The sequence below is a fragment of the Poecilia reticulata genome, linkage group LG16 (assembly GCF_000633615.1).
Source record: "Poecilia reticulata strain Guanapo linkage group LG16, Guppy_female_1.0+MT, whole genome shotgun sequence".
Lineage (NCBI taxonomy): Eukaryota > Metazoa > Chordata > Actinopteri > Cyprinodontiformes > Poeciliidae > Poecilia > Poecilia reticulata.
The window spans coordinates 10,929,718-10,954,421 of record NC_024346.1 but is presented as its reverse complement, the minus strand read 5'-3'; the positions used below and the strand labels follow the sequence as shown (position 1 = coordinate 10,954,421).

General features: G+C 37.4%; 2 protein-coding genes across 14 annotated transcripts in view; both read right to left on the bottom strand.

The window, feature by feature from the left end:
* myh14 (myosin, heavy chain 14, non-muscle) overlaps nt 1-2,511 on the bottom strand; it is a 37,749-nt gene extending 35,238 nt beyond the window's left edge. For 6 of the 7 annotated variants that reach the window (XM_008431597.2, XM_008431602.2, XM_008431599.2 and 3 more), the window contains exon 1: nt 2,204-2,511. The gene's annotated coding sequence lies outside the window, so the exon portion shown is untranslated. The remainder of the gene's footprint in view (nt 1-2,203) is intronic. The other variant, XM_008431601.2, reaches the window with a different exon arrangement.
* Nucleotides 2,512-3,229: 718 nt separating this feature from the next.
* The window catches only part of kcnj14 (potassium inwardly rectifying channel subfamily J member 14), a 37,622-nt gene continuing 16,147 nt past the window's right edge, over nt 3,230-24,704 (bottom strand). The window contains exons 1-7 of one of the 7 annotated variants that reach the window (XM_008431615.1): nt 19,467-19,650; nt 11,754-11,855; nt 10,866-11,567; nt 10,704-10,745; nt 8,586-10,328; nt 7,456-7,773; nt 3,230-6,787 (exon numbers count right to left, since the gene is read on the bottom strand). In XM_008431615.1, the coding sequence (XP_008429837.1) occupies nt 6,557-6,787; nt 7,456-7,773; nt 8,586-9,635 (1,599 nt within the window). In that variant the 5' untranslated portion in view covers nt 9,636-10,328; nt 10,704-10,745; nt 10,866-11,567; nt 11,754-11,855; nt 19,467-19,650 and the 3' untranslated portion in view covers nt 3,230-6,556. Of the gene's footprint in view, nt 6,788-7,455; nt 7,774-8,585; nt 11,568-11,753; nt 11,856-19,466; nt 19,651-24,704 lie in introns of those variants that run through there. The other 6 variants (XM_008431617.1, XM_008431619.1, XM_008431613.1 and 3 more) reach the window with 6 other exon arrangements.

The window sequence follows — 24,704 nt, the reverse complement described above, 5'->3', positions numbered from 1 at the left end:
TTATGAACTTTCAGTTTTCTTTGACGTATGACTAGATAATTTTTAATTCTGCTTTTTTATTGCTAATATTTAAAACATGTGCTGGAGCTTGTTTGATAAAAACAGGTTTGAATCTAACTGATATTGAATTACAAGACTGGCAGCACATATGCATTAAAGTATGCTCCATATCTTAATTTGACCTTATCAAAATAAGGGAATCAAATTATGCTAGTGTATTTATAAATCCTAATTTAGATGCAGACAATAAATAGCGGGGGAAAAAAAATTATGTCTTTCAGTTCTGATAGGACTGATAAAGGGAAAAATAATTTGGATCTCTGAGTGAAACTGTTTTTATGAGAAGTTTTCTCCAGCTGCGCATGGTCAGTCAGCTGGCTGAACGAAGTCAGCTTCCCTCACCCACTAAAACACAAATTTGGCAGCTTGGAAATATTTCTGGTAGCAAAACTTGTGGGCAGTCATGGTTTGGAAACCCATTACATTTAACACAGGGATATATCTGCTCAGCAGGTGACAGTGAGTAGGTCCACTCAAACAGACATCTAGACTGATAACCAGCTAGCTTCATATGCTTGCATTACTCTATTAGCATTCTCTTAATCTAAAACTCATAAATATACTGTTTGTATTTTTATTTTTATTATTATCTCAAATAATAAACATAACAGAAAACCTATCTTGACTGCAGTGTTTATGTTTATTATATATAACAGCAAGAGTAATTGTTTCTTTTTTATTAAAGAAACAATAAAAAATGTCATGTCATGTTGTCTTAGACTTTCATGTGAAAACCGTAATACCATAGTATTTTTACACAAGGTTAAATACCTTGTGTAAAAGGTATTTAACCTTTTACATAGGTAAAAGGTTAAATACCTTTTACCTGTGTAATAATGTCATACATTATTACTGTATGACATTATTACATACAGTAATAATGTCATCCCAGCCCATGCCTTGTTTATGATTTTTGCTTGTGGTATTTGATTAAAAATAACGCTAAAATAAATGTATAACTGTAACAATCAATATTTTAACAAGTAATGGCAACAGTAAGAATAAGTCTTGATTTTTTTCGTTTTAAATAAAAGCAACTAGATCATATCATGAATTGCTATCTTTTTTTAAATTATTTTTTAAAATCAAGATTATAGTACCAGGCGGTGTGAATTTCCTACCAGCCCATGCCTGTTAGAAACATATCTTGATAAGGAAATGAAACAAAGCCACTGATGACATCATAAGTGAAAAGGCACTGCCTAAGTGAGTCACTAAATAATCTGAATACAAATCAGTGCTCTCTCATCAATCACAGTGGAAGACTTTGCATTATTTGCCATATAGCTGCAATGTATCCTCCTCCTAAAGGACACTCTCACACAGACAGAGACCTCAGGCTGTCGCAGTACAGCGTGGACTGAACAGCTAAACTCCTGCAGCAGCTGGAGTTGCCAAAAACCTGACTGCTCTCCTCCATAGCAACACCCCATAATAAAGCAGCCCACAGACAATACCCCCTGAGTTTGAACTGAGGTCATCCACTGCGGGGGTCCACCTCCTCTCTCTCCCTCTCTCTTGTCTGTCTGTCTTGCTGCGGGTGTGTAATTATTAGGTTGTTCGTGTATATTTAAAGGTGGCGATGTTGGAGCTGGAAACGCCTTTTTTCCTTTTTCCTCTCTCAGCTTTGATGCGAAGTGGCGACTTTTTCTTTTTCTTTTTTTAAAGCAGACACTGAGGGAAGGTGACATGATGAAGCCAGCGGCTGTGATAATGACACAGGCCGGGCTGCAGAGGCACACAGATGCGGCGTGGAGCCTAAAAATAACCGGCATAATTCAGAACTGAGACACAAAACTAACGAAGAGAACCACACCTTGGGTGGAAGACGTGAAACATCTCCAGCGTGTAATTGACAAAATCATCCATTTTCATTCGTAAATTATGTTATTCATATATTAGGAAAATAAACCAGCGTGGCCACAGCCTATTAATATATAGGTCGAGTTTCTAAGATGAAAGAGAGGGCATTTTTAAACCAATATGAACGTCGTCAGCCGCCTTAATGTTTCATGTTTAGGCTCTGAGATCACATTTACTAATCAAGCGAGGTTAGCCAGCTCCGTTGAAATATGAGACGTTAAAGGATATTGCCCCGGCTACTTACGAGTTGGATTAGGGTAAAGGTAATTAAATGTCTCACCTTCAGGTTCCGATGTGAGTAGTGGATAAGGCTGCGGTGTGAGGAGAAAACGGAGTGAGGTTGTTTCGTGGATATTTCCCTGCCTGGTAGGTGTGTAGCCTTACCGCATATGCGGTTTTTATCATCGCATTGCTCTATGAGCGGAGCCGCACACTCTCCGCGGTGGGAATAAAGTGGAGAGCACTGAGGGCGACGACGACGGCTTCAATCCCGAACAACTTTTTCCTGGTGGTGGACCAACCAAGTGCGAGCAGGCGGGTTTAAACGCGAGAGGACTCCAATGAAAGCCTTTATTTTAGCCGCAGACCCGCCTCATGAATGCGGCGGCAACTCTCCGCCCTAAAAGTGGCAGCTAACGGGCGTGGTGACCAATCACATTAACGTTGACACAAACGGCTGTACCATCAGCCAATGGTGAAAGGCGGAAGGCGGGGTCATGTTTGACTGACGTGTCAGTTAGCCAATCGGAGTGTTGTAGCAGCAGCGCAGCAGGTGCCGTGCGGAGCTCTCGCGCTACAGTGGGGGGATTTGCGCGCTCTTTGTTTACCATTCTGTGGCTTCGAGGTCCGCAGTCACTGATCCTGGATCTGATTTTAATATTTTCACCAAGAAAACAGCAAAGAGTATTCGATTGGCATCTGACCCCAAGGCACGTGATTCAGATCATCCTTGAAAATCCGACTGAATCTGCATTTCTCCAGTGTACGGTTCACAGGGCTATTAATAAATATTTCCGACAGTTTAACTGAGTCATAGGAAAACAAATCCACCAGTTTATAGGCAGTCATTACATATAAATTCCGTGAGATATAAAATATAGTAAGATAGGATTTGACAATCCAATGAAAAGAAACACTGAATGTTAGTTTATTTCTTTAGCTTTAACCATAATAATTAAAGTTAAATACATGAACCTCATGTTGAAATGTAAATGCAAATAAAATCCAGATATGCTACATACTGATTGTGTTTAAATTTGTAATCTAACAATGTGAGGAAAATATTCAACCACAAAAAAAAGCATCATTGCAGTTGCATCTGTTTCTTTTATTTGTTCAACAAAACAATTGTGTTTGATTTGAAAGTACTCTGTGCCTGAGGCCACTCTAAATTACAAAGTAAAATAGAGCATCCCCATTCTTAAAACAGAAAAAAAATTCACTGAAACCTTTGATGATTTCCTTTTTGCCCATTTAGTTTTAAAAAAAACAAATGATAGCGTCACACCATATCATGCAGTTACTACAAAGTATTAAAATGTGTTGAGCTGTATTGTGAGAAGTAAAGGTCAACCAAACACAGTTTCTTCTGAAGTTCAAAAGATGCTATGAAAGTGATGGTGCTTTGGGCTCAAGTTACATTTGGTGGCAGTGGAGGCAGGGTGAATAACACGAGCCACTGTGGAGACTATTAATAGGACATGGAAGAAGAAAAGTGAAGGGAAACAGTACCATGGAACAGTATTAACACTGATGTTAACAATTAAATTGTTAGTAGTTAAAAACACAGTCCCTCCTGACGTTACAAAGCCTCTTGTATGACGTGGCATCTGATTCTACAAAAATACTGGGACATTGCAGTTTGATCTATTATATAACAATAGATCAAGTAGATCTATTATATAGGCCATTTTAGTTTTGTGCAAAACTCAAAAAACAAAATTACAGGTTGTGCATTAGTCAGGCTAATTTAGAAAACTCTTCACATGCTGCTTCCATTTACACTTAAAACATTTAACAACTTAGGCCGTGTGATTCACATTAACCTGTAAAAGAATAAAACACACCCAAAAGTCCAAAGTGCTTTGAAAATAACTAGAAAGTGCACGTTCTATACTCTGTAGTATAATGAGGAAACAAAGCTTCTTATACATTCACTGTGTGCTCATTGTGTACCTGCTCAGTCGCTGAATGGATTAGCAAAAATTGGTGTTTCAACTACCTCTGAAATCAGGGCCTGGAATTACACCACAAACAATTCCACCTGAACTAGGAAGTCAGAACTACCAAGTGACAAGTTAGAAAAATTAAATATGAAATACAGCACCCTCCGAAGTCATAGCTTTTAATTGGGGAGTAAGAGAAAGGAGTAAATGTGGCTGCTCTGCATATTGACATGGTATAAGTTGCGAGAATAAATAGTATATCTGAATTTCTGATGGTTTGGATCTCATTGACCTATGGCACACACAGCATTGTGTGGCATTGATTTGCATATTTCATCTTTGTTTAAATGCATACAATGGACTTGTAGGACTGGTAGAAGCAAAACATTGCCTGTTTATCAGCTTTCTATAAAACAAGATTAACCCAGTGTTACATAATTCCCAAACAAAGGCTCCAATTTTAAATGTAGCATTGTTCCTGTCGTAAGGCAGAAAACCAGTGGAGTTTACCAACAGCCCTGGTTAAACACTACCTGCCAATAACATTTCACAAAACTTCATAAAATATTCTGTAAAATTTCTGCATGTACACACTGAAAGAACATCCATCCATTCAGTTTCTACACCATTTTCTGAAGTACAATCTGGACTGGTCACCAGTCTATCCCAGCAGCAAAACAAAGACAGAAACCACCATGCTCAATCCCAAAGGCAAGTTAAGGTAGCCATTTACACATAACATGCATATTTTTGGAGAATGGAGGAAGCAGGTATACCCGGAGAAACCCCAAGCATGCTCAAGAAAAACATGCAAACACAACGCTACCTACTGCAGGGCACTACAGCAAACAACTGTTCCACCATGCAGCACTCATCATAACCCCAAAATAGATCTTATGCTGTACTATGCGAAGGACTGATTTAACAGAAAAGCAAATAAACTGATTACTTCTGCATGTTTCACGACATCTGACATGCAGAGCAGCCAAACTTCTCACTTTCCAATTAGAAGTTCGAACTTCATAGGGCATTCCAGAGCATTCTTCTGTTTTGAAAACTGAAAATTCAAACTTTCAAGTACCATTGAAACAGGGAATATAATTTTACTAACCAAAAGTTGATCCTTTTGAAAAAAAAAATGGGTATAGCAAAAATATTCTTTTAAGCACAATGCATGAAATAAACAGCTGCAGATGAAGGGACTGTAGCTAAATTTCTGAAGGCACCATGTTTTCACAGAGAACCCTTCTGCAATATATTTAAATTAGAAAGCTTTTACACAATTTATTGATCTTAAAATAAAGTAATATCTTATAAATGTTACTGATGTTTAAAGATGTTTCAGACCACTTGTGCAAATAAAAGACGGTTTTTACAGACGTAGAAACAGCAAGACACCAAAATCTTGCAATCATCACAAAATCTGTCTCACTCCATTCAGCTGAGTCACTGAAACATTTTCTGAGGTTGAAGTCATTTTGTGTCAAATTCAGAACCACCAGCAGTGACTGAAACGCTTCACAATTTATAACACCTTCGCTCAGACAGCACAGTTTCCAAAAACAACAAAAAGTTGTTCTTGTTGACATAACACATATCAGGATTCAGAAGATATTAGAGCAAGAAAAGTGCAAGATTAACAGATTATCTGGACAAAGTCAATATCATCTGTCTGGCTGTGCTTCAACACCTTTCCATAGACTCTCCTGAAAACAAATGAGTAATTTCAACTCAAAATGTATTAAATAAGTCAATAACATTATAGCAAGTAAAAAAAAATGATTTCACAAAAACAAAACAAAAAAGAAGAAAGCATGCACTACAATCAGCAAGGAGAATCTGTTGAAAACTGCTGCTGGCTCCCAACAGTTTCTCCTTGTCACTTTTGTTCTGCAATGAGGATTTCTGTTCAAATACCAAAGTACCCGTTCTCAAGCATTACAGAAAGGACACTAGCAATACTTACCATTGGAAAGTGAAACACTGAAGTGATAAGTCAGCATAGTTTTGAAAATGCATTCCTGAGTAACAACAAACTTATGTCACAACAGCAGCTGAAAGAGAAGCAATATTTTTCAGTTCAGAATCACCGAGGCAATGGAGAGTTGTAGCCAGCAGGTGGAGCTGCTGCACATCCTTCTGATCAGCGATTAGAGTCAGATGACTGTGCTGTGGAAGTGATGGGCCAGTTGTGAGACTTGAACAAGTTTTCAATGATTCTGAAAGACTGCCAGGCCCAATCAGGCAACTAGGTCAGAGCTGTGACCAAACTCCCCAAACCCTTCTCTAACCCTTTCCTCTATTTTGTGTTTAACACTGGGTTCCCATGTAAATCTAGCAAATCTGGAAATAGTTGATTTTCACTTCTCCCTTGGTCTGCCCAAATAAACTTGCTTGACTCTGTCTTTTTCGTGTTATCCCCTGAAGCTCGGCTTTTTCTCTCTTTAGCAGACTGCTACCCTCTATGCTTAGTTACAGTGAAGATGTTCTTCCAAGGATGGTCTTCGGGTGGGTTGGGGGGAACAGCCATGTTCTCGAACTGCTTCCTCATCTGGGGAGGCGAGCTCCAGAGCCACTTCATTCTCATAACAAAAGGACGAGCATGAGCTTCCGATGTACCTCTGCTCAGTCAGCTCTTTTGCACTGCATGACGGAGTGTTTGGGATTTCATAGGTCCGGTGGAAAAATGAATAGTCAACCTAGAAAAAAAAGAGAGTTTTATTAGTTTAATCCTCATTTCAAAGTATTATTAAGCTGTGTCTAAGGAGCACAAAATGCAAAAGATAGGTCATTTTTATTTTAAGATATGAAAACAATATTCCTTTGACCAATAGAAAAAATACACAAATCTTTCCCTGTAGTGTATGAGAAGCATTAGCAAAATCTAAATCTGAAAAATGTTGGGACTCTTGATATCTTCAATTTGAGTACAATCATTTCAATTGAATTAAAATTTTGCTTTAGGAAATAATTGTTGTTTTACTAAACCATTAGTGCCCCAATCTTTGGCACCATGGCTGTTATTACTTTGAACAATTCATTTTTGCCAATAAATGAATTGGCAAAAATTCATTTATTGGCAAATAAATGAATTTCATTCTTCTCCTCTAAGACTTCAGATTTTACATCATCAAGAGTGCCATACGTCAGCTCATTTCACAGATTTTCTATCAGATTTAAGTCTGGGAACTGAAATGGACATGGAAGACAGCCGATTTAATGTCTGAATTAAAAAAATACATATCTTTTATGTTATCCTGCATTTCAAAAACAAGCTTCCAGGAACCTTTTGAACCTTTTTCATAAATCTTTACCAAGGCTGCCAAGCATTTCAACGGGCATTAATGAATTATTTCTCCTTTCTGACCTGGTAGCCGTTTTTCCTCTCAAACAGTACGGGCTCAAAACGGTGTCCCCAGAGGATTTCAGAAGCCAGATAGGAGCTGCGGCACTGAGTTGTCATTGATGTGGCCTCCACCATCCCCTCAAGTATGACCACCACCTCCAATTCAGAGTCATTCTTCAAGGTTTTTTTGTCTATCTCGAAAAAAGGTGACTCTTCATTGATTTCGTGCACTATAGTCACAGGAGAGACCAAAAAGATGCGATCGGTGCCAGTATCAAAACCCACGTTGATGTCTGCGTTGTCAAGTGGCAGATACTCCCCCTCTGGCGTCACCCTAGGCTGAAAACAGATTTAGGAAAACAGAGAAAGAGTAAGTATTCTTATTATACCTCAAATTCAAGAAAACTTTCAAAAGACTAAATGTTATATTTTGGAGCAAGACCAGTGTTTTTATTCACGCTGCCAGTCCAGAGGTTTATCTCTCAACCACTCATGTGAATATATGTATGCTCTGGCATGTAGAAGAGTATTCCTTTGATGTTTGCAATCTTGATCTCATCTGACCTGTTTGCACCTTGATATGGTTTTTCATTTCAAAGAGATCAAAATGTTTCTGAGATCTACTAATTTTGTTCTTTAGGAATATCTGGAGGGCACAGACTATACACAAGTCTACACAAAGCAATGGTGATATGAAAACATTGGAAAGCACTAAATAATTTTAACTCAAAGCCTTTAAAGAATTATATTTATATTTATAGACAAAGAACAATCATCAATATATGCAAGGGGAAATGGGTTGATGAAGGACAGTGGCTCTCAGTTAAAGAATTGTAGGCAAGTTAATCCATGGCAAATCTTCCAAACGCTAGAGGAGAATAAAACAAACTCTCATTAACTGGGCCTTGGCAGAATACAAGCCAGATGGTCTCTCTCTCTCTCTCTCTCTCTCTCTCTCTCTCTCTCTCTCTCTCTCTCTCTCTCTCTCTCTCTCTCTCTCTCTCTCTCTCCCCCTCCCCGCCGCCCTAACAATCTCTGGCTGTCTTTTTAACCCATCTCTTGTTAAGTCCACCTTTATAATTTGGTACACTACGCAAAACTGTCCAAGTTCAGTTTTTATTGTTTTTATAGTTCATCTTTTCTCTGCTTACCTTCAGTAGTTGTGCTCTGACATGCGCCTCAACCAGGTGGCTCTTCCGTAAATTTCCCACCCTCCACATCATGCACAGTTTTCCGTCTCTCAGGGCCACCACAGCAGTATCAGAGAACACCAGAGTCTCGTTGCGCTTCTTGGGCTTGGAAATCTTCGCCATGACTGCCCCAATGATGAAGGCGTCAATAATGCAGCCCACGATGCACTGCAAAACGACCGCCAACACCGCCAGGGGACATTCTTCGGTCACGCTTCTGAATCCGTAACCGATGGATGTCTGCGTCTCCAAGGAGAACAGGAAGGCTGCCATGAAGCTGTTTACTTGAAGGAAGCATGGCTCCTCTACCACTGCATCTCTATCAGATTCTCCCCCAGAGCCGGATTCTCCCGACCCAGGAGAAGAACCGGAACTGGGGGTGATCTGAATGGAGAGGTCACCGTGTGCAGAGGCAATGAGCCAGAAGGCAAAGCCAAAGAGAAGCCAGGAAAGAATAAAGGAGAGCGTGAAGATGACCAGCATCCAGCGCCATCGTACATCCACACACGTGGTGAAAAGGTCGGTGAGGTACCGCTGGCCCCTCTCGCTCATGTTGACGAAGGTGACGTTGCAGCGTCCGTCCTTGCCCACAAAGCGTTGTCGGGGCCGGCGGTTTGAGCGCTTGGTGCGTCGCCGACTGGTAGTGGAGGGGGAAGAGAGGGAGTCCCGGTCTGCTGAAGAACATCTTTCCCCTCTCCCACCTCCACTACCGCCTTTGGTATACCTTGGACCTGGGCACATTCCTCCTGCTCTCACTCTGCTTTCTCCTGCCGCATCTCCACCAGCTGGCTCACCGACAGCACTCTGCGTCTGTGCGTTGTTCGTGTTGCGCTGAAGAGGTAGAGCTTTGCCATTGAGGGCATGGATTGGAGAGGAGCTGGTTGGGCTTCCTGACCCGGTTGGACTCTCTCCTGCCCTTGCACTTTGTGCTAGCCTCATGACCTCCTCCTCCTCCACTGGCCCATCCACCACAGCACTGAAGCGACGTTTGACACGTGCCGCTCCCATCATCTGAAGTAAAATCTCTGTATATCTCAGTGTGGCTTGATATAGTCAGTAGGTTTATTAAGGGGTTTTACCCTCAAAGTTCTCCAGTCTTTCTTAAAAAATGAGATGTTTGCTGTCCAATCAATGACCACCAATCCAAACAGGCATTTGTTTCATCATCCACAACCGGTTGTTTGGTTCTCCAAAGTATGTAATTGTTCAGTTGTACAGAAAAAGTTGAGTCTTGTGTAATTATATTCGTTGGTAGACCCAATCTTTGAAGTAAATACAATCAGGTAATCTGAAGGGAAGGTTGTCAAAAGCAAGCCAAGGAGTCCCTATTTGGGGATTGCGCTCATGCGAAAGTTCATTCTGGGTGTTTCAGGGGAGAACTGACCTCAGCATGCAACACAAGAGCATGCAGGGCCGGTTATGTTCAGCTTAAACCAATGAGAAGAAGGTTTAGAGGTTTTGAGCAGGCATCATTTGATGAAGAATATAAACTGAAACTGCATTGCAGTTGGGTAATGCAAATAGAAGCATTTTAAGATCACTAAGCTCATGATGGCATACATTTCATAACAATGGAAATAAGTGCAAAACAAGACCTATTTGACTTTTGTTTGAGCAAACTATTCCAGAAAATAACATGCAGAAAAACAGAAGTAAAAAGCATGCAAAGTCTTACAATGAAAGATATTTCCAGGTTTACATCCACTTGGAATTAGCATGAGGTAAAAAAGACACAGTAGAATGAAAGTCCTGTTTTAGACTAGACATGTCATCACAAAAAAGTAAATAGAAACCATAAAAACTAAAAGTATAGCACATTTGAACTATTATAATAAATTGATAAGTAGGAAGGTCACTTTTGCTGTAAAAGCCCAACTGAACTCTTATATATTGGTCATCATTCCCTATTGGATCATGTCACAGCTTTCACTATTTCACATTTACTTTCTAAAAGACTACAGATCTGTTTGGTGGACATTGTGAACTTGTTTAATGTACTGACTGTTTTACTGCATATATTAATGTTTAGATTTCTACTAACGATCACCGGCAGGAGACAACACCTCAGAACGGACGTACCTCATTACAAAACTGCATTATGACTGGGAAATCACTTAACACCTGACAAAAGTGGGGAAGAAAACAAGGAAAGATTACTATGATCTATCTCAAGAGAAACCAATAATTTTAAGCTTTAAGTGATTCATTCAAATGTAAAGCAAAGGTAAGTACACAGATCACCTTTTTAAAGTTTTCTGCATTTGAGTGCAGGTGAGAAAGCTGGCAGTGGTAGAAGATAGACAAATTACTGAAAAAAAGGCTGCCATGAAGAGGCAACATTTCTGTGGATTTAGATCTCTTAAATCTTCATTGTTAGACAAAGATAGCAGAAATGGTTGTTTGAGAACAAGATAATCATAATAAAATAAAATGCAATGTAAAAAAAAACAACATGCACTAAATCTTTTAAATGAATCATGAAGATTAAATTAAAACTGTTATGCAAATACACTGTCCAAATAAAAATGTCCTTGTTGAATTACCTTGCTTAACCAGTTTATGCGGCAATAAAGGCTCTTGGTCAAAAATTGACCCCAGAACCAAAAGTCATACCACTAAAAAATAGAAAAACTACCCAAAACAACAGAGAGCAGCAGCTTTGATATTTGTGCAAATACAAAAAAAAGAAAAAAAAATATACAGGTTTATAACAAATAAAAATGGGGGAATAAATCCCTCCTGAAGTGAGAAATGACATAAGGGTTCATCTTGACTTGTGTGTTGACCTTGCTTTGTTATACATGATCAGTAAAAGCGAATTTTTGATGTGAAGGAGGGAGGATCACTGGGCAGTCTGCTGTCCGTCCCGTTCCCTTTGATCAGATGCCAGCATCGGATTTGCACTGCTCTGGTTTGGACTGTTGGGCCTGTCATGCAGCCAATCTTGAAAATAAATTTGGACAAACAAAAGGAGGAGAAATGTGAGAAATGCATCAGTTAAAATACTGTTTGCCAGAGAAAACTTATGAAAAACGGAGTGAAGCTCCATCAGAATCATTTTTGTTTTCATTAAATTCTTAACGACATAATATGACATATAATAAGATTAATGGCAAGGATGATGCCTACCAGTGCTCCATTGCTGGTTTCTCACGTCTGCTGATTGGATTATCTATCTGTCATCCTAACCATGAAGAATAAGTTCATCACAAGGATCCATGCAGGCACAGACTGTGAAGAAAAACATTAACACTAAATCTCTCTGCTTATTTAACCTTTGCATGTTATTTTTTACATTTTATCATGTTACAACCACAGACATCATTATTGTATTTTAAAAAGTGTTTGCTCTTTGTTGATAGAGACCAACACAAAATAGTATGATGATTCACGGTTTTCAAATGCTTTTTGAATAAAAATTTGTGTTTGTATTCAGACTCCCTATAAAAGGCATAAGCAAAGATTCCCATTTCTCATGTTTCCCTTTGGCCAGACTTACAAAATTTATTTAGAGCTACAATAGAAATCTTTGAAACTAAATGGCTTAATTTTTTTTAAATGCCTCCAATAAGAAATTTCTTTAGCTTGTTAAATTAAATAACAGCAATTTTATTTTTCCAATACATCTTTTATTAAATTACTATAGAAAATTACAACAAAAAGTATGTAGTTTGTAATCTATCTTTTTTTTTTTGTGGAAACTTGCAGATATTGTGTGAAGTACAGGGTGAAAAGCAGATGTGTGATTATAGTGGATGCTTAGGAGTCAGCTGACATTAAAATGCCACTAATAACTTTAATTAGAACAGTTTCTGTGGAGCTTATGAAAGCCAAACAGAAATTTATCAAACGGCTCATGTTTTTCCATAAAAGAAATGAACTGTTCTGCCAATACTTTTCAAGACTTTTTGACATAAAGGCATCTAACCCAAAGCTTTCTAATACATTTGCTGTGTCTCCTACATGGTCTGTGAAAAACTATGTGGCTGTAATGTGATAAAGGTGAGAAGTTTGTAAAAATCTTACAGGGAGCACAACACCGACCAATTTACTGACAGAGTTTGAGGCTTAATTGGCAGAAGACTGAGATTGGGGCTGAGATGAAGAACCAGGACAAACTGTCTCCAAGAGATGAGACAGTGTTGATGTGCGAGAGATTACAGCTGCACTCCTGACTTGTGTAATGCTCACAGCAGGGTTTGCTAATCCTCAGCCCACTTGCATAACAAATAAACCTTAAAAAAAGCAAACGGTATGGTATATATTAACATGTGCCAGATTTAGCTTAAGAAAAAAAAACCACCGAATAAAAGAGTTTGGTTAAAACATGCAATGTAAGGTGAATTAACACACAAAATAAGAGTCATAAGAAGAACAACCAACTTGACACCCAGTTGCAGAGATGCAAGTTGTTAAAAAACACAAATTTTATGCCTAATACTTAAAACTGTATCACTGTGGTTCTATAAATGAAATAAATACTTAAAAAGACTTGGGCTCAAAAGCTAAATTGAAAAACAAAGTATTGATTTAGAGTGATGGCAGCGTAAAACTGCTTAAACATTTACACTGTCAATAAAATGTCTTCATTTTGAAGTCTTAACTTTTATAAAATAGTAACAATTTCATGGCCAGCTGTAATTACTTAAAAAAAAAGTATGAACAAATGCAAGATGAGGCTGTTATGACCTTTGTGTCTGAACTATCCTTCCATCCAGGAAACTGCCAAATAAACAATCTCTCAGGTCTGCAATCTGCCACTGGACAACCAGCAGGAGTGGTTGGAGGAGGTGATGAGGGACGATCATGCGTTTGTGTACAGCATAGGCGCTATGAGAGCGTCCTGCTGCAACAGCTTATCGTGTCAAGGTGGCAAATATCTCAAACTATTCCAGACACAAGAACATTCATGGAAGGGTACATTGGAAAATTGTTCAAGAGAGGCTGATGTGCTGTACTGTCCAGAATCAAGCCATGAGGGAAAGAGTCGAAAGAAAAAATGTTAAAGTAATATGTTTTTCTTCATGTCATATTTTGTTTCATTTGTTGATGAAATTAGGAGCTAACAATGCTTCATAAATCTATACACATTTCATTATTGTACAATTGATCAGCTTAACTAACAAAAAATACTATTAACTAATGCTTAATTGATATTATTAAAATTATTATTATTATTATTATTATTATTATTATTATTATATCTTATTAGTTGATATTAAAAAGAAGGATCAGTTCAGCCTCTAGTCTTTTAATGGTTCCTTTCAAAAAACACTTTGAGGCTGGATTAAAGTGGGGTAACATAATTTCATTGCACAAAGAGATCTGTGAGGACAAGAGTAAAAGAAAAAGCTGCATTTCCACAAATAAACATTTCCACTCATGTTTGACCCAAAACATTAAAGCAGTGGTGTTCAAAGTCAGTCCTGGAGGCCCGGCATCCTGCATGTTTCAGTTCTCTCTCTGGTTAAACATACCTGGATCCAATGGTGGCTCATTAGAAGGCCTAAGAAGAACATTAACCTACTGGTTGTTGCTACCACCAGAGAGAGAACTAAAACATGCAGGATGCTGGTCCTCCAGGACCGACTTTGGTACCACTGCCTTAAGGTATCTGCTTGAAATCGAAGGTGAATTATCACTGTAATTTCAATTATACATACAGAGAAAAACGCGAAAGAATGACTTCATGAGGATGTTTCAAATAGTTTTGAATTAGCTGCCAAATATCACCAAATCACTAAGTAAGATTCTATATAAAGTAGACTGAATCAATCAATCAATTATTTTGCATTTTCATATCTTAGCAGATTCCTAGTTGAATTTAAAAAAAATATTTTCTTGAAATTTACTTCTGAAAGAAAAAATTAAGCATCCCCTTGTGTTTATTTGACTTTTTTATTTGTTTTTTCTGTGGTTGCTTTGTAAAAATGTCTTTTAAATTTATTTTTAAAAAGGGTACATCTTTTACTTGTTTTTTAAAGATTTATCCAGATTATAATGATTTTATGCATCGAAAATCAGGTTTAAGAGTTGCTGAACTGGTTTTGAGTAAGCTCCATTTAGCACTCTCTGTTTTATGCTAATGTTCATTGACTTAATCTGTCACATGGCTTTATATTCAAACAGTTTGACTTAATGCATATTTACAAACTGTTTGAAGTATTTGATTGTTTTAAATAGGGTGATGAAGGAAGAGTTGACTCAACAAGCAGGCACACATGTAAAAGACAGAAGAGTGAAGCCACAATGGAGACATCAATACCTAATATTGATCAGTGAAGGTCAGAAACCAGGCCACGTATCGGCTATCTGTCTCTCAAAGTCACGAGGCTCAAAGCTGAACACATTTCCCTTCATCTCTTTTAAGTTTAGCTAACCTATGCAATTTCTCTTTACAAATCAAGATACTTTTTGTGCTTCATATACACAATTCAAGACTCAAACATCTAAAACAAAATTAATAAACATGATATTTTCAAAGTCCCCTCACTTCAGCCTGTTTAAAAATTTTACAGGTGCTTCCATTAAATGGAAATTGTGGCAGTAGTATCTTGCTTTATTCTTTAAACTGTATTTCTTGTCAAAACTAAAAGACTAATATACCCATAATGCCAAAGCTCATGAGGATCGCAGGTGATATGAATGCTTATGTAACCAACAAAAAGACTCAAATCCTGTCAGTACTTAATCTAAATAACCCCCAAATATACAAAGAGTCAAAAATCTTTATGCTAAACTAAGATTAGTCTAATTACAAGTTTAAAGGGAGTTGGTAACTTATAAAAAAAAACACATGCTGGCACAAAAGCTTTTCTCCACATCCTACAATAAACACAAACAAGAAGTCATGTTGGCATCTATTCTTAATCTGTTAATTGAAACCATTTCTGCTGCTGCGTCTCCCTCAGTTGCGTGCAGAGATAAAGACAGAGTTTTAATCCGTAGGGGGTTAAGATGCTGCAGGTTGCAATGTATTAGTTAAAACTCTACACAATTCTAAGAAGATGCCCAAAGCACAAAAATGAATAAAAACAAAAACACTGAGAAATATTGCACTATTTAGTTTTCATTTGAATATTACAAATAACTTACATGGCACTTGTTGTTAAATTACTTGAAGGTTTCCTTACAAAGATTATGAATAAACGGTTTCTAACTTCCTAAAATACGTTTATGAAGTTTGTCATACTCAAAATAAACATCCATTCTGTATGTTTTTTTTAATAATGCCATAATTTCTGAACTTATCCCAACTGCTCAGTTTTAGCTTGACCCAAAAATTATATTCCACCCTAAAACCTTTTTACCTTCAAAACTGGAGTGATGAAGGATTCATGCAGCACTAGATCATCTTTTTTTCCCCCAACACCTTCAACTATGTGGCTTTAGTTTAGATGCCTTGAGTATTTATACCCATTGAATTTTTACACATTTATATCATGTTACTTTCTTCATCTTTAATGTATTTGACTGAGATTTTATGTGACAGACCGACACAAAGTCCTAGTGATAGAGAAATGGAGGAAAAGTGATCTTTTTAAATTATTTTTGCAAATAAGATCAGAAGAATGAAGCTTTCAGTCCCTTCATACTTTGTAGTATTTTGCTTTTACAGCTGTGAGTATTTTGAAGGTCTGTCAGCTTTGCTAATCTAAAGGGATTTTTTTTGTCCATTCTTCTTTGCAAAATAGTTGAAGCTCAGTTGGGTTGGACAGAGAAAGTTGCAAACCTCACTTTTCAAGCCTGGAAACAGATTTTTAGTTAAACCTATCAGTGAACTTTGACTAGTTCTTTAAATATATGCATTTTCTTTGAATTAAACAGTTCAGTTATGGCTCAGATTGTAACTTTAGAGTCAATTTTCTGCTTCCATTTCAGGACTTTTACAGAATAGTGTGTGTTTTCTTTTAAGATTACCCTGTATGTATCTCCGTACACACTCTGACCAGCTTCCCTGTCCTTAATGTAGAAAGGCATCACCATCGCGATTTACAATCTTTCCCGGTGAGAATCATGTGTTCAGGGTGATGTGCAGGGTTAGTTTCCGATCCAAATACAAATGCATGCCTCACTTTTCAAGGCTTTTGGAAAAAAGCCTTGATAATGACTAATTTATTTACCTTTATAATTATACTTTGTGTTGCTCTGTCACATTTTCTTCCTATGAAACATATTGAGCTTGCGGTACTTATGTAACAAAATACAAAAAAAGTTACTAAATGCTAAATGAAAAAAGTCAAGCCTTTTTTTGCTGCCTACAGTAGTTTGATAATTAATGGGAAGATCATGTGTTGTTGGCAAAACTGATCAATAATTGTGAATGAACCAATGGGTGTGAATGGTTTTACCAGGAACAAAAGGTTAAAAAAAAACAACAGGCAAATGTTAGTCCAAATTATGCAGCTGATTTAATCAGTCTCCTACATTTCAGTAGATCTTATTCTTGAACATTGCTTTGGCTAACTGAAGCTTGCAGGAATTTGTTGCAAAACAGGCTGAACAGCTTTGCAGTCCTGGGTTCAAATCCTAACTGGGATCTTTTGGTGCTGAATTGACATGTTATCTCAACAACTTTATGCTTGTCAGATTAACTGGAGGTTATCCTTGGATATGAGTGTCTCTCCCTTGTGATGCACTTGTACAGTGTGTACCAGACCTCCAAGCCAGTGAACATTGGAGATAGTCACCAGCCGCATCGTGATGCTGGTGAGAAACAAGACTTATGGACGTTCCTGAACAGTTCTTCTAAGGTCCAGTCACAGCATTTCAAATGGTTTTAAATACTGCGACTTGTCCTGACTTCAAGTCAAGACAACACAACCTATGCACAGCTTTAAAACAGTCTGTATGTCTCTAAGCAACGTACGTCCTTGATGTTTCTCCAGATCAGTTCATTTAAACTGAGATCATAAAACAGTGCAGTGAAAGATTGCAAATCACGATGGTGATGCTTTTCTACGTTAAGGACAGGGAAGCTGGTCAGAGTTTGGATGGAGATACATACAGGGTAATCTTAAAAGAAAACACACACTATTCTGTAAAAGTCCTGAAATTGAAGCAGAAAATTGACTCTAAAGATACAATCTGAGCCATAACTGAACTGTTTAATTAAAAGAAAATGCATATATTTGAAGAACTAGTCAAAGTTCATTGATAGGTTTAACTAAAAATCTGTTTCCAGGCTTGAAAAGTGAGTGTCGCAGCCTTCTAGCGCTAAGATTTTTGGCCCTTTTTTGTCAGATAGGTTCCATCTGAGCGATTTCTTTATTGTATGGGACAGTCGAAATCAGGCAGTAATATTTTTAAAAGCAGGCAGGTTGGTGTGGTTGGTGTTTTGTTTTCGCTGAAGAAATAAAATAATCTTTTGTAAAAACATTTCTATGTCTCTGGTTGTCTTTTGCTGAAATTAGTTTAGTAATCTGAAACATTTAAGGGTGGCAAAAAGGAAAAAAATTATTTTTATGCTATATTGTAAAAACACAATCTTGTGCAACATCAAGCATTTATAACGATAGTCTTTACAAAGAAACCACCACCCCTTCACAACGAGCTTCCCTAAAAAATCCTGAACCATGCATGCTCTGCCACTTGATATAAAGTCGCTTTATCTAAAAGTGCCAACACAGCTGCTATGAATGGAACAGCATCCACTTCCTGCTTTATATAGGACATTCACCACCACGACAAGCTGCGGCTAACCACTGTCTCTCTGTTGAGAACAACTCTATCATTTTCAAACCAAATCTAAAACACAGCAGTGTTTCTGGGAGCTCAGAAAATAAAAAAGGGATTAACCTCCAAACCATCAGGGCATGTCAAACCCTGTGGCCACCTTATCCATCCAGCTACCTTTGGTTTGTTTACTGCAGCAATGATATCTACAAAGTTTTTTTCTTATTCATCAGATCACCACAGTTTACACATTTTAATGAAAGTAAACAAATACTTTTAGCATCAAACCGTATAACAGCAGTGCACACATTTTGTTGGGGGGAATAGTCTAAAAACAAATTTAAAATCCGCAAAAAAAATTAATACTGGATGTTTTCTTAATAAAGAAAAAAAATTACATTTTAGATATCACAATTTATGATATGTAAAATGTGTATACATCCAAAAGTCACATAATTACACATTGAAGGTTGTGTTTATTCAATTAGTTGTAAAATCCTGAGTTGAAAGAGAAACAACCAGGGGCTAATTAGAATATAATAAATAAATCTCCTTGTTATTCAGATATCAAACAAGATCTTGCAGTTTATGGTGAAATGTAAATTGAAAAATTGACAGGTGGTCAAGATACAACAGTCAATTTTGGAAAAACATCAGATTTATTTCCTTGGCTGCGGTAATCTTTCTTTCCAGATCTCATCAGTGTCATCACTGAAGCTTCAGGAAAAGATAAAACTTAAGAGTTATTGTAAAAAAAATATGAATAAACCTTTAATATTTAATTTAAATGTACCACTTTAATACATTGATTTTAATGTATTATTTATTTATTATTGATTTATGATTGCTAATAATATTTAATATTTAGGCTAGAGTGAAGAATGGAGGGGAATATAGGAATATAGGATCGGTTCCTATTGATCCTATATCAATATGTGACATAGGATGTGACTGCGATGAATAGTCGCAGTCACAGATTTTTCCAATACTGACAGACAGACTGAATTAAACATGACAAAGACTCTAGCTGATATCACACAAACCAAAACCAATCGGCCAGTAAGCCGACACTCATGAGTTTAACAGCATTAAATCCCTAAACTATAAGAGTGAATTATCTTTTAATATCAGCTCTATTAAAAGTTTAGATTAGCAGAATTCACTCACCTCGATGTGGGATTTTTCGCAGTCAAACAAGCGCCAAACTCGGTCGTTTTTCATTGAAAATTAAGTTTACTTTTTGGGGAAAAAAGGTTGTAAAAGGAAAATAAATCAAAGTAAAAGCTCTGGGCGAGATATCCTGCACCGACGCTCTGTCCGCGTGCCCTGTCCGAGCGCGCTCGTCCAATCAGCGGCGTGCACGCGCCCGCGCGCAGCGGCTGCATTAGATCCTCCAGCTGCTGCAGCTGAATCACGAGGATTAAATCTGAATTTCTCTCGGAAAAGTGACGTAGAAACGCACCCATACGTGTACTTACATTTATAAGTATATACAATTTTCTCTTTAGTTTAAAAGGATGAAAAAGAAGAAAATGCAATTAGTATTTTAAAATCTGACATGAAAGCTATAAATAAAAAAGTAGGTCAATTTTCTTAGTTTCTTAATATCTTACAAAAATGTTCGACTTACTAAAGTTTACCATCGTATACTCACACCTGACAGTCTTCTTAACAAACAATGTAATAAGATTCAGATATGAAAAGTTACTGTTAATTTTGCCGTGCATTTATATTTCACAATAAGAACAAAAGTCAAAGACCTTTCAGACAGTTAGCTTTTTGTGAGTAACTGTGAAACAAAGACTGAAAGAGGGCGCCAGTATGTGTGTATGTGTTACTTAATCTGATTTAATCCCAGTCAAGAGAGCCAGGAGGTCCTATGATGTCATGGGCTCAGTGGTTCTGTAGAAAAGGGGATCAGACAGAGGATAACAAAGAACAAAACTGCAAAAAAGAAATGAAATACTGAAATAATCAAGATGCAATGGACAACTTATTGCTTTATCAATGCCAAGTAAACGTCATGTACAAGCTGCAGTGCAGGGGGCGTATTAAATTGCATCAGTGTTTGTGTGAAAACACTCTTGCAAATGTAATTGAACCATGGAAAACTGTCAGGGAGGAGGGACTGAAAGTGAAAGAATCACCCAGGCAGGAAAGTGAGGTGGGGAGGTTTGATTATGTCAGCAAATTACCACAATAAGAGATAACTGAACGAGGATCAAATTAGAATTTAGAAAATGTAATTTATATAAATACAAGAACATCTGTAGTCAACTTATTTCTGAAAGTGGAACTCATGTTTTGCATTTCTGCAGTCCATGCCTTACAATTCTCCCTGAAACTTTTCATTTGATTTTGCTTTACAGTCAATTCAAGTCTGTTTCCCTGCTGCTTCTTTTCCTACCATACTTTTCCTTTTACTCAACTTTGCAATAATGTGCTTTTTTAGTCATCCTTGCTTGGCAAAATGCCCACATCATGAAACAACAGGTCCAGAAAATGGATTTTCATAATTCTGCTTCTTAATGGGGTCTATAATATTAAGTGAAAAAACAAATGAGAAATGTTTCGAGCTGGTTATGTTTGATTGCTTTTGTTTAGCATGCAAAATTTGAAGCTGCAGTTTAAACCTAATGAACCTGGTTGTTGTAATGTTCTTGCTTTTTCTCATTAAACTAAATATTTTAAACAATGTGGCTTGAGTCCAGCCAACAAAGCTCATTTCTATCTGCTAAACTGTAAGCCAATTTATCATTTACTCATTTAAATGAGTATTTTATCATTTACTCATTTAGATGTGTAAATTATAAAACTTATCTTTTATATTAGCAGTTTAAGAAGATGGTCGACTCAGCAAAGGACAGCGCAATCCCTCTGTGTTTTAGATTTTCTGATTTTATTTTCTAAAAACAACATTTAAGAACATTTAACAATCACTGTTGAATAAGGATGTAGGAATGTAATACTGATCTCAGGCCACCAGTGGGCAGATTTAAACTAAATAAAGCAGAGAGCCTCCAGTCAAAGAAACATGGAGGTTTTCCAGTCTGAACTAAGTTAATCAGGCTGGTTGGCTGCAGGATTGTCCACCTGGTTTCTGAGGACATCGTTACACGGATGGATTCGCAGTTAGATGCTGTGGTGACAGTAAAGGAGGAGGAGTTTTTACTTTGAGTGACTGACAATTTGAAGGATGTCGAATAGAGACGACAAGAGACACAGTGACTGTTAAACGTCTGATCTTATTCTTTAAAAACAACACATTATTTTCAAGTCTGTAACGTTGCCATATCTTCTTTTCTTGTTTTGTAACTTTAGAACCACATAATTCAACGTATTTTAATGGAGCTTTATGTGATGTAATTGATGAGTGTGTGTATGCATGGTTGTGTGTCCTGTGTGTCTGTGTTGCTCTGTCCATGGTGTGGCCTGTCTCTCTTCAAATGACTACAAGAGCTAGGCACCAGCCCCCTGTTGTCCACCAAGGACAAGAGAGTATTGAGGACTGATGAATCATTATAAAGCAGAAGTAAAATTACTTCTTTTTGTAAAAACATTTTTCAAAACAAAAACCTCAATATAATGGCAAGCATTTGAATTCTGTCTCTCCTGTTCAATACTTGGTTGGAGGACATCCTGCTACATCTGAGACTGACATTTTTGTGAATATGCATCATGATCCAAATCATTTCATTGTAGCTCTGGTTGTATTTTGTTGGACAATCTCAAGTATTTTGCAACAGGTTTGCTTCCAGGATCGACCTGGTTTTAGCTCTGTCCATCTTCCTATCAGCTCTGACCTGATTCCCTGAAAAGATCATCCCCACAGCATGATGCTGCAACTACCATACTTCATAATGCTATTCGGTGCAATGCACATTGCACAATGCACATTGCACAGTGAATAATGCTATTCGGTGCAATGTGCAGCGTTAATTTCCACCATCTTCTTTCACATGTTTGCTGATTCCCCTTCATAAATGTTGGCAAACAACAATCAGCCCAGGTTTGTAAGGTGCACAACTATTAGTTCAATAAATCAGACCGGTGCTTTTCAGATTGAAAATGATAAAAACAACAGCCTCTACTTTTAAAACACTTAGAAAGAACCTTTTCAAAACAACAACCTTTAAGTAGGTTTTAAACACACGTTTCATTAAGATGTGGTAATCAGTCTGATGTAACATGAAAATCTGCAGTACATGGTTAGGTTACAGAATGATAACCTAACCATTTTTTTCTGCAGTACATTTTAAAAAATCATCATAATTACCAGAAACAGATGTTTGAAACCATCCCTCTGTCATGACTGAGGTTAGTGAACATTACTGAACACTGAAAAACCAGGAGCTTAAATACTGAGGCAGGGGTAGAAAATGACAAAGCAATCCAGATGAACTAATCAGAGGAAATGTTGTACAGAAAGCAGGGAAGCTAAGGGAAGGAGACTAATGAACACAGAGGCAGCTGAGCTGGGACTCAAAGGAGCTGGAAACCAAAAAGAGAAAAAGGATGACAATAATCTAAGATAAATACATTTAAACTTACGCAGAACAAAGGAACTAACTCATATGTAAACACCTTTCTAACAAAAGTGAACACAGAGAAATTAAATGAATATGACAAGACTTGAAAATGATCAAAATGCAAACAAATGAAAACCAAACAAGCCCATGTGGATGGACAAACAATGTGTCATTTATCTAAATATTATGTTTCACTCAGTGAAATGACACACTAAAATAAATTCAGTTTTCAATAATATCCTAATTTATTGAATATGGCTGTAGTTGTCCTGTCAACCTGAGCTGTAGATCTCTGTAGCTCCTCCATAAACACCACGGGCATCTTGGCTGCTTCTGTGATTAATGCTCTCCTTACAGTCTCTTAGTCAGTCTGCAGTTTCTATTCTCTGAAGCCCTTCAAAGCACCAGACATCATTCTGTAACCTAACCATGTAATAGTTCCTTGGAAAGTAAATTTCTTTTTTCTTCTTTTTTCATTTTCACAAAAAATCCTGAGTAATATTAACAAATGATCTCCTTGCTTCTGTTACGCTCCAGATAGACCTGAGACTGGCTGATCTGAACTCTGCAGATGGTACAAACTGAACCTCACGAGTAACATGTTCCAGACTGTATCACGGTAACACAAAGTCCAGATGAAATGCTGCAGAGTATGAGGGAAACGTGCATCCCTCAGAACACTGTGTGCTCTCTGCAGACTCACTTTAGGTTCAGGCCCACAAGGCAGATTTCCCTGATGGATCATTTTAGACAGCAGGTTCTGCTGAATCAACTCCAGAACAGAAAACAAAGAACTGCTGGAAATAAAAGTGAAGACTGGATGATCCATTTTTCATATTTAGGGTCAACACATCAAGGTGACCTTAGTTTGGTCGCTAATTTATATATCTGCATATATTTCAGGATGTTCTGCATCTCTTCAAACAATCAAAAATAGTGTAAAAATAATACAGCTGTTTCAATAATACAGCATGTCCAAAAAATGTCTTATGGCTCAATTTATAGCAAATCTACAATTTCAACTTTATTTGTGCCCACAGGTAAAATGTTACACTTTAATCCTTGCTTCATGACCTCATGTTGTAGCTCATGCAAAGCACAATAATATATAAAATAAATGTAAAAATATAGATTATGGTCTAAAAATAATTCTTATGAAACGTGTGATAAACTAAATTCACCTTCAAGAGTGAAAAATGTTTTTAAGAAATAAAAGTTGAACCACTTTGCCAATACATCCTTTAAAATCACATCAGAATGGAAACTTCCTCTTATGTGTTTCCATGAGGCGTCGTCATGGGTTTTCTGTAGTTACGCTCTGAATTTTTTAAAATTAATTTTACCTGCTTGAAAGAGAGCTAATCTTGTTAAACACTGCTTCTATCAATGCTGCAGGATAAACTCCCGATTAGGGGGAGGTGGGTAAAACCCGGGATCAATAACTCATCACAAGTTGAGATGCAGGTTGGTCCAGCAACCATTTGTCACCTGCAAAAATGTCCGCCCATTTAATCAAGTCTACTGTATGCTGAGGACAGTCAACCGGCTGGCAATTTGTCAGGCGGCTTGTTCAGAAACAGGCTAATTAATGAAATGAAAGAGGAAAGCAAAGACGGCCAGGAGGAGGTTAGGGAGCTGATAGGCGTTTACGTGAGGGAGGATTTGTCATATTGTGACTGTCTTCTTCTGATTGCTGATGCAGAAAATAAAGGCATGCAGAAAAATGAAGCTGATTTCCTGCAGAAAGACGGAGTCAAATCGTGACAACGCTAAACTCCGTCTTGCTCTTTCCAGACCATCTTCATCAAATCTGACAGAGCTTGGATGGAATGCTGATGGATGAAGCGACTTTTAGATTTGTATTTGTAAAAACTAA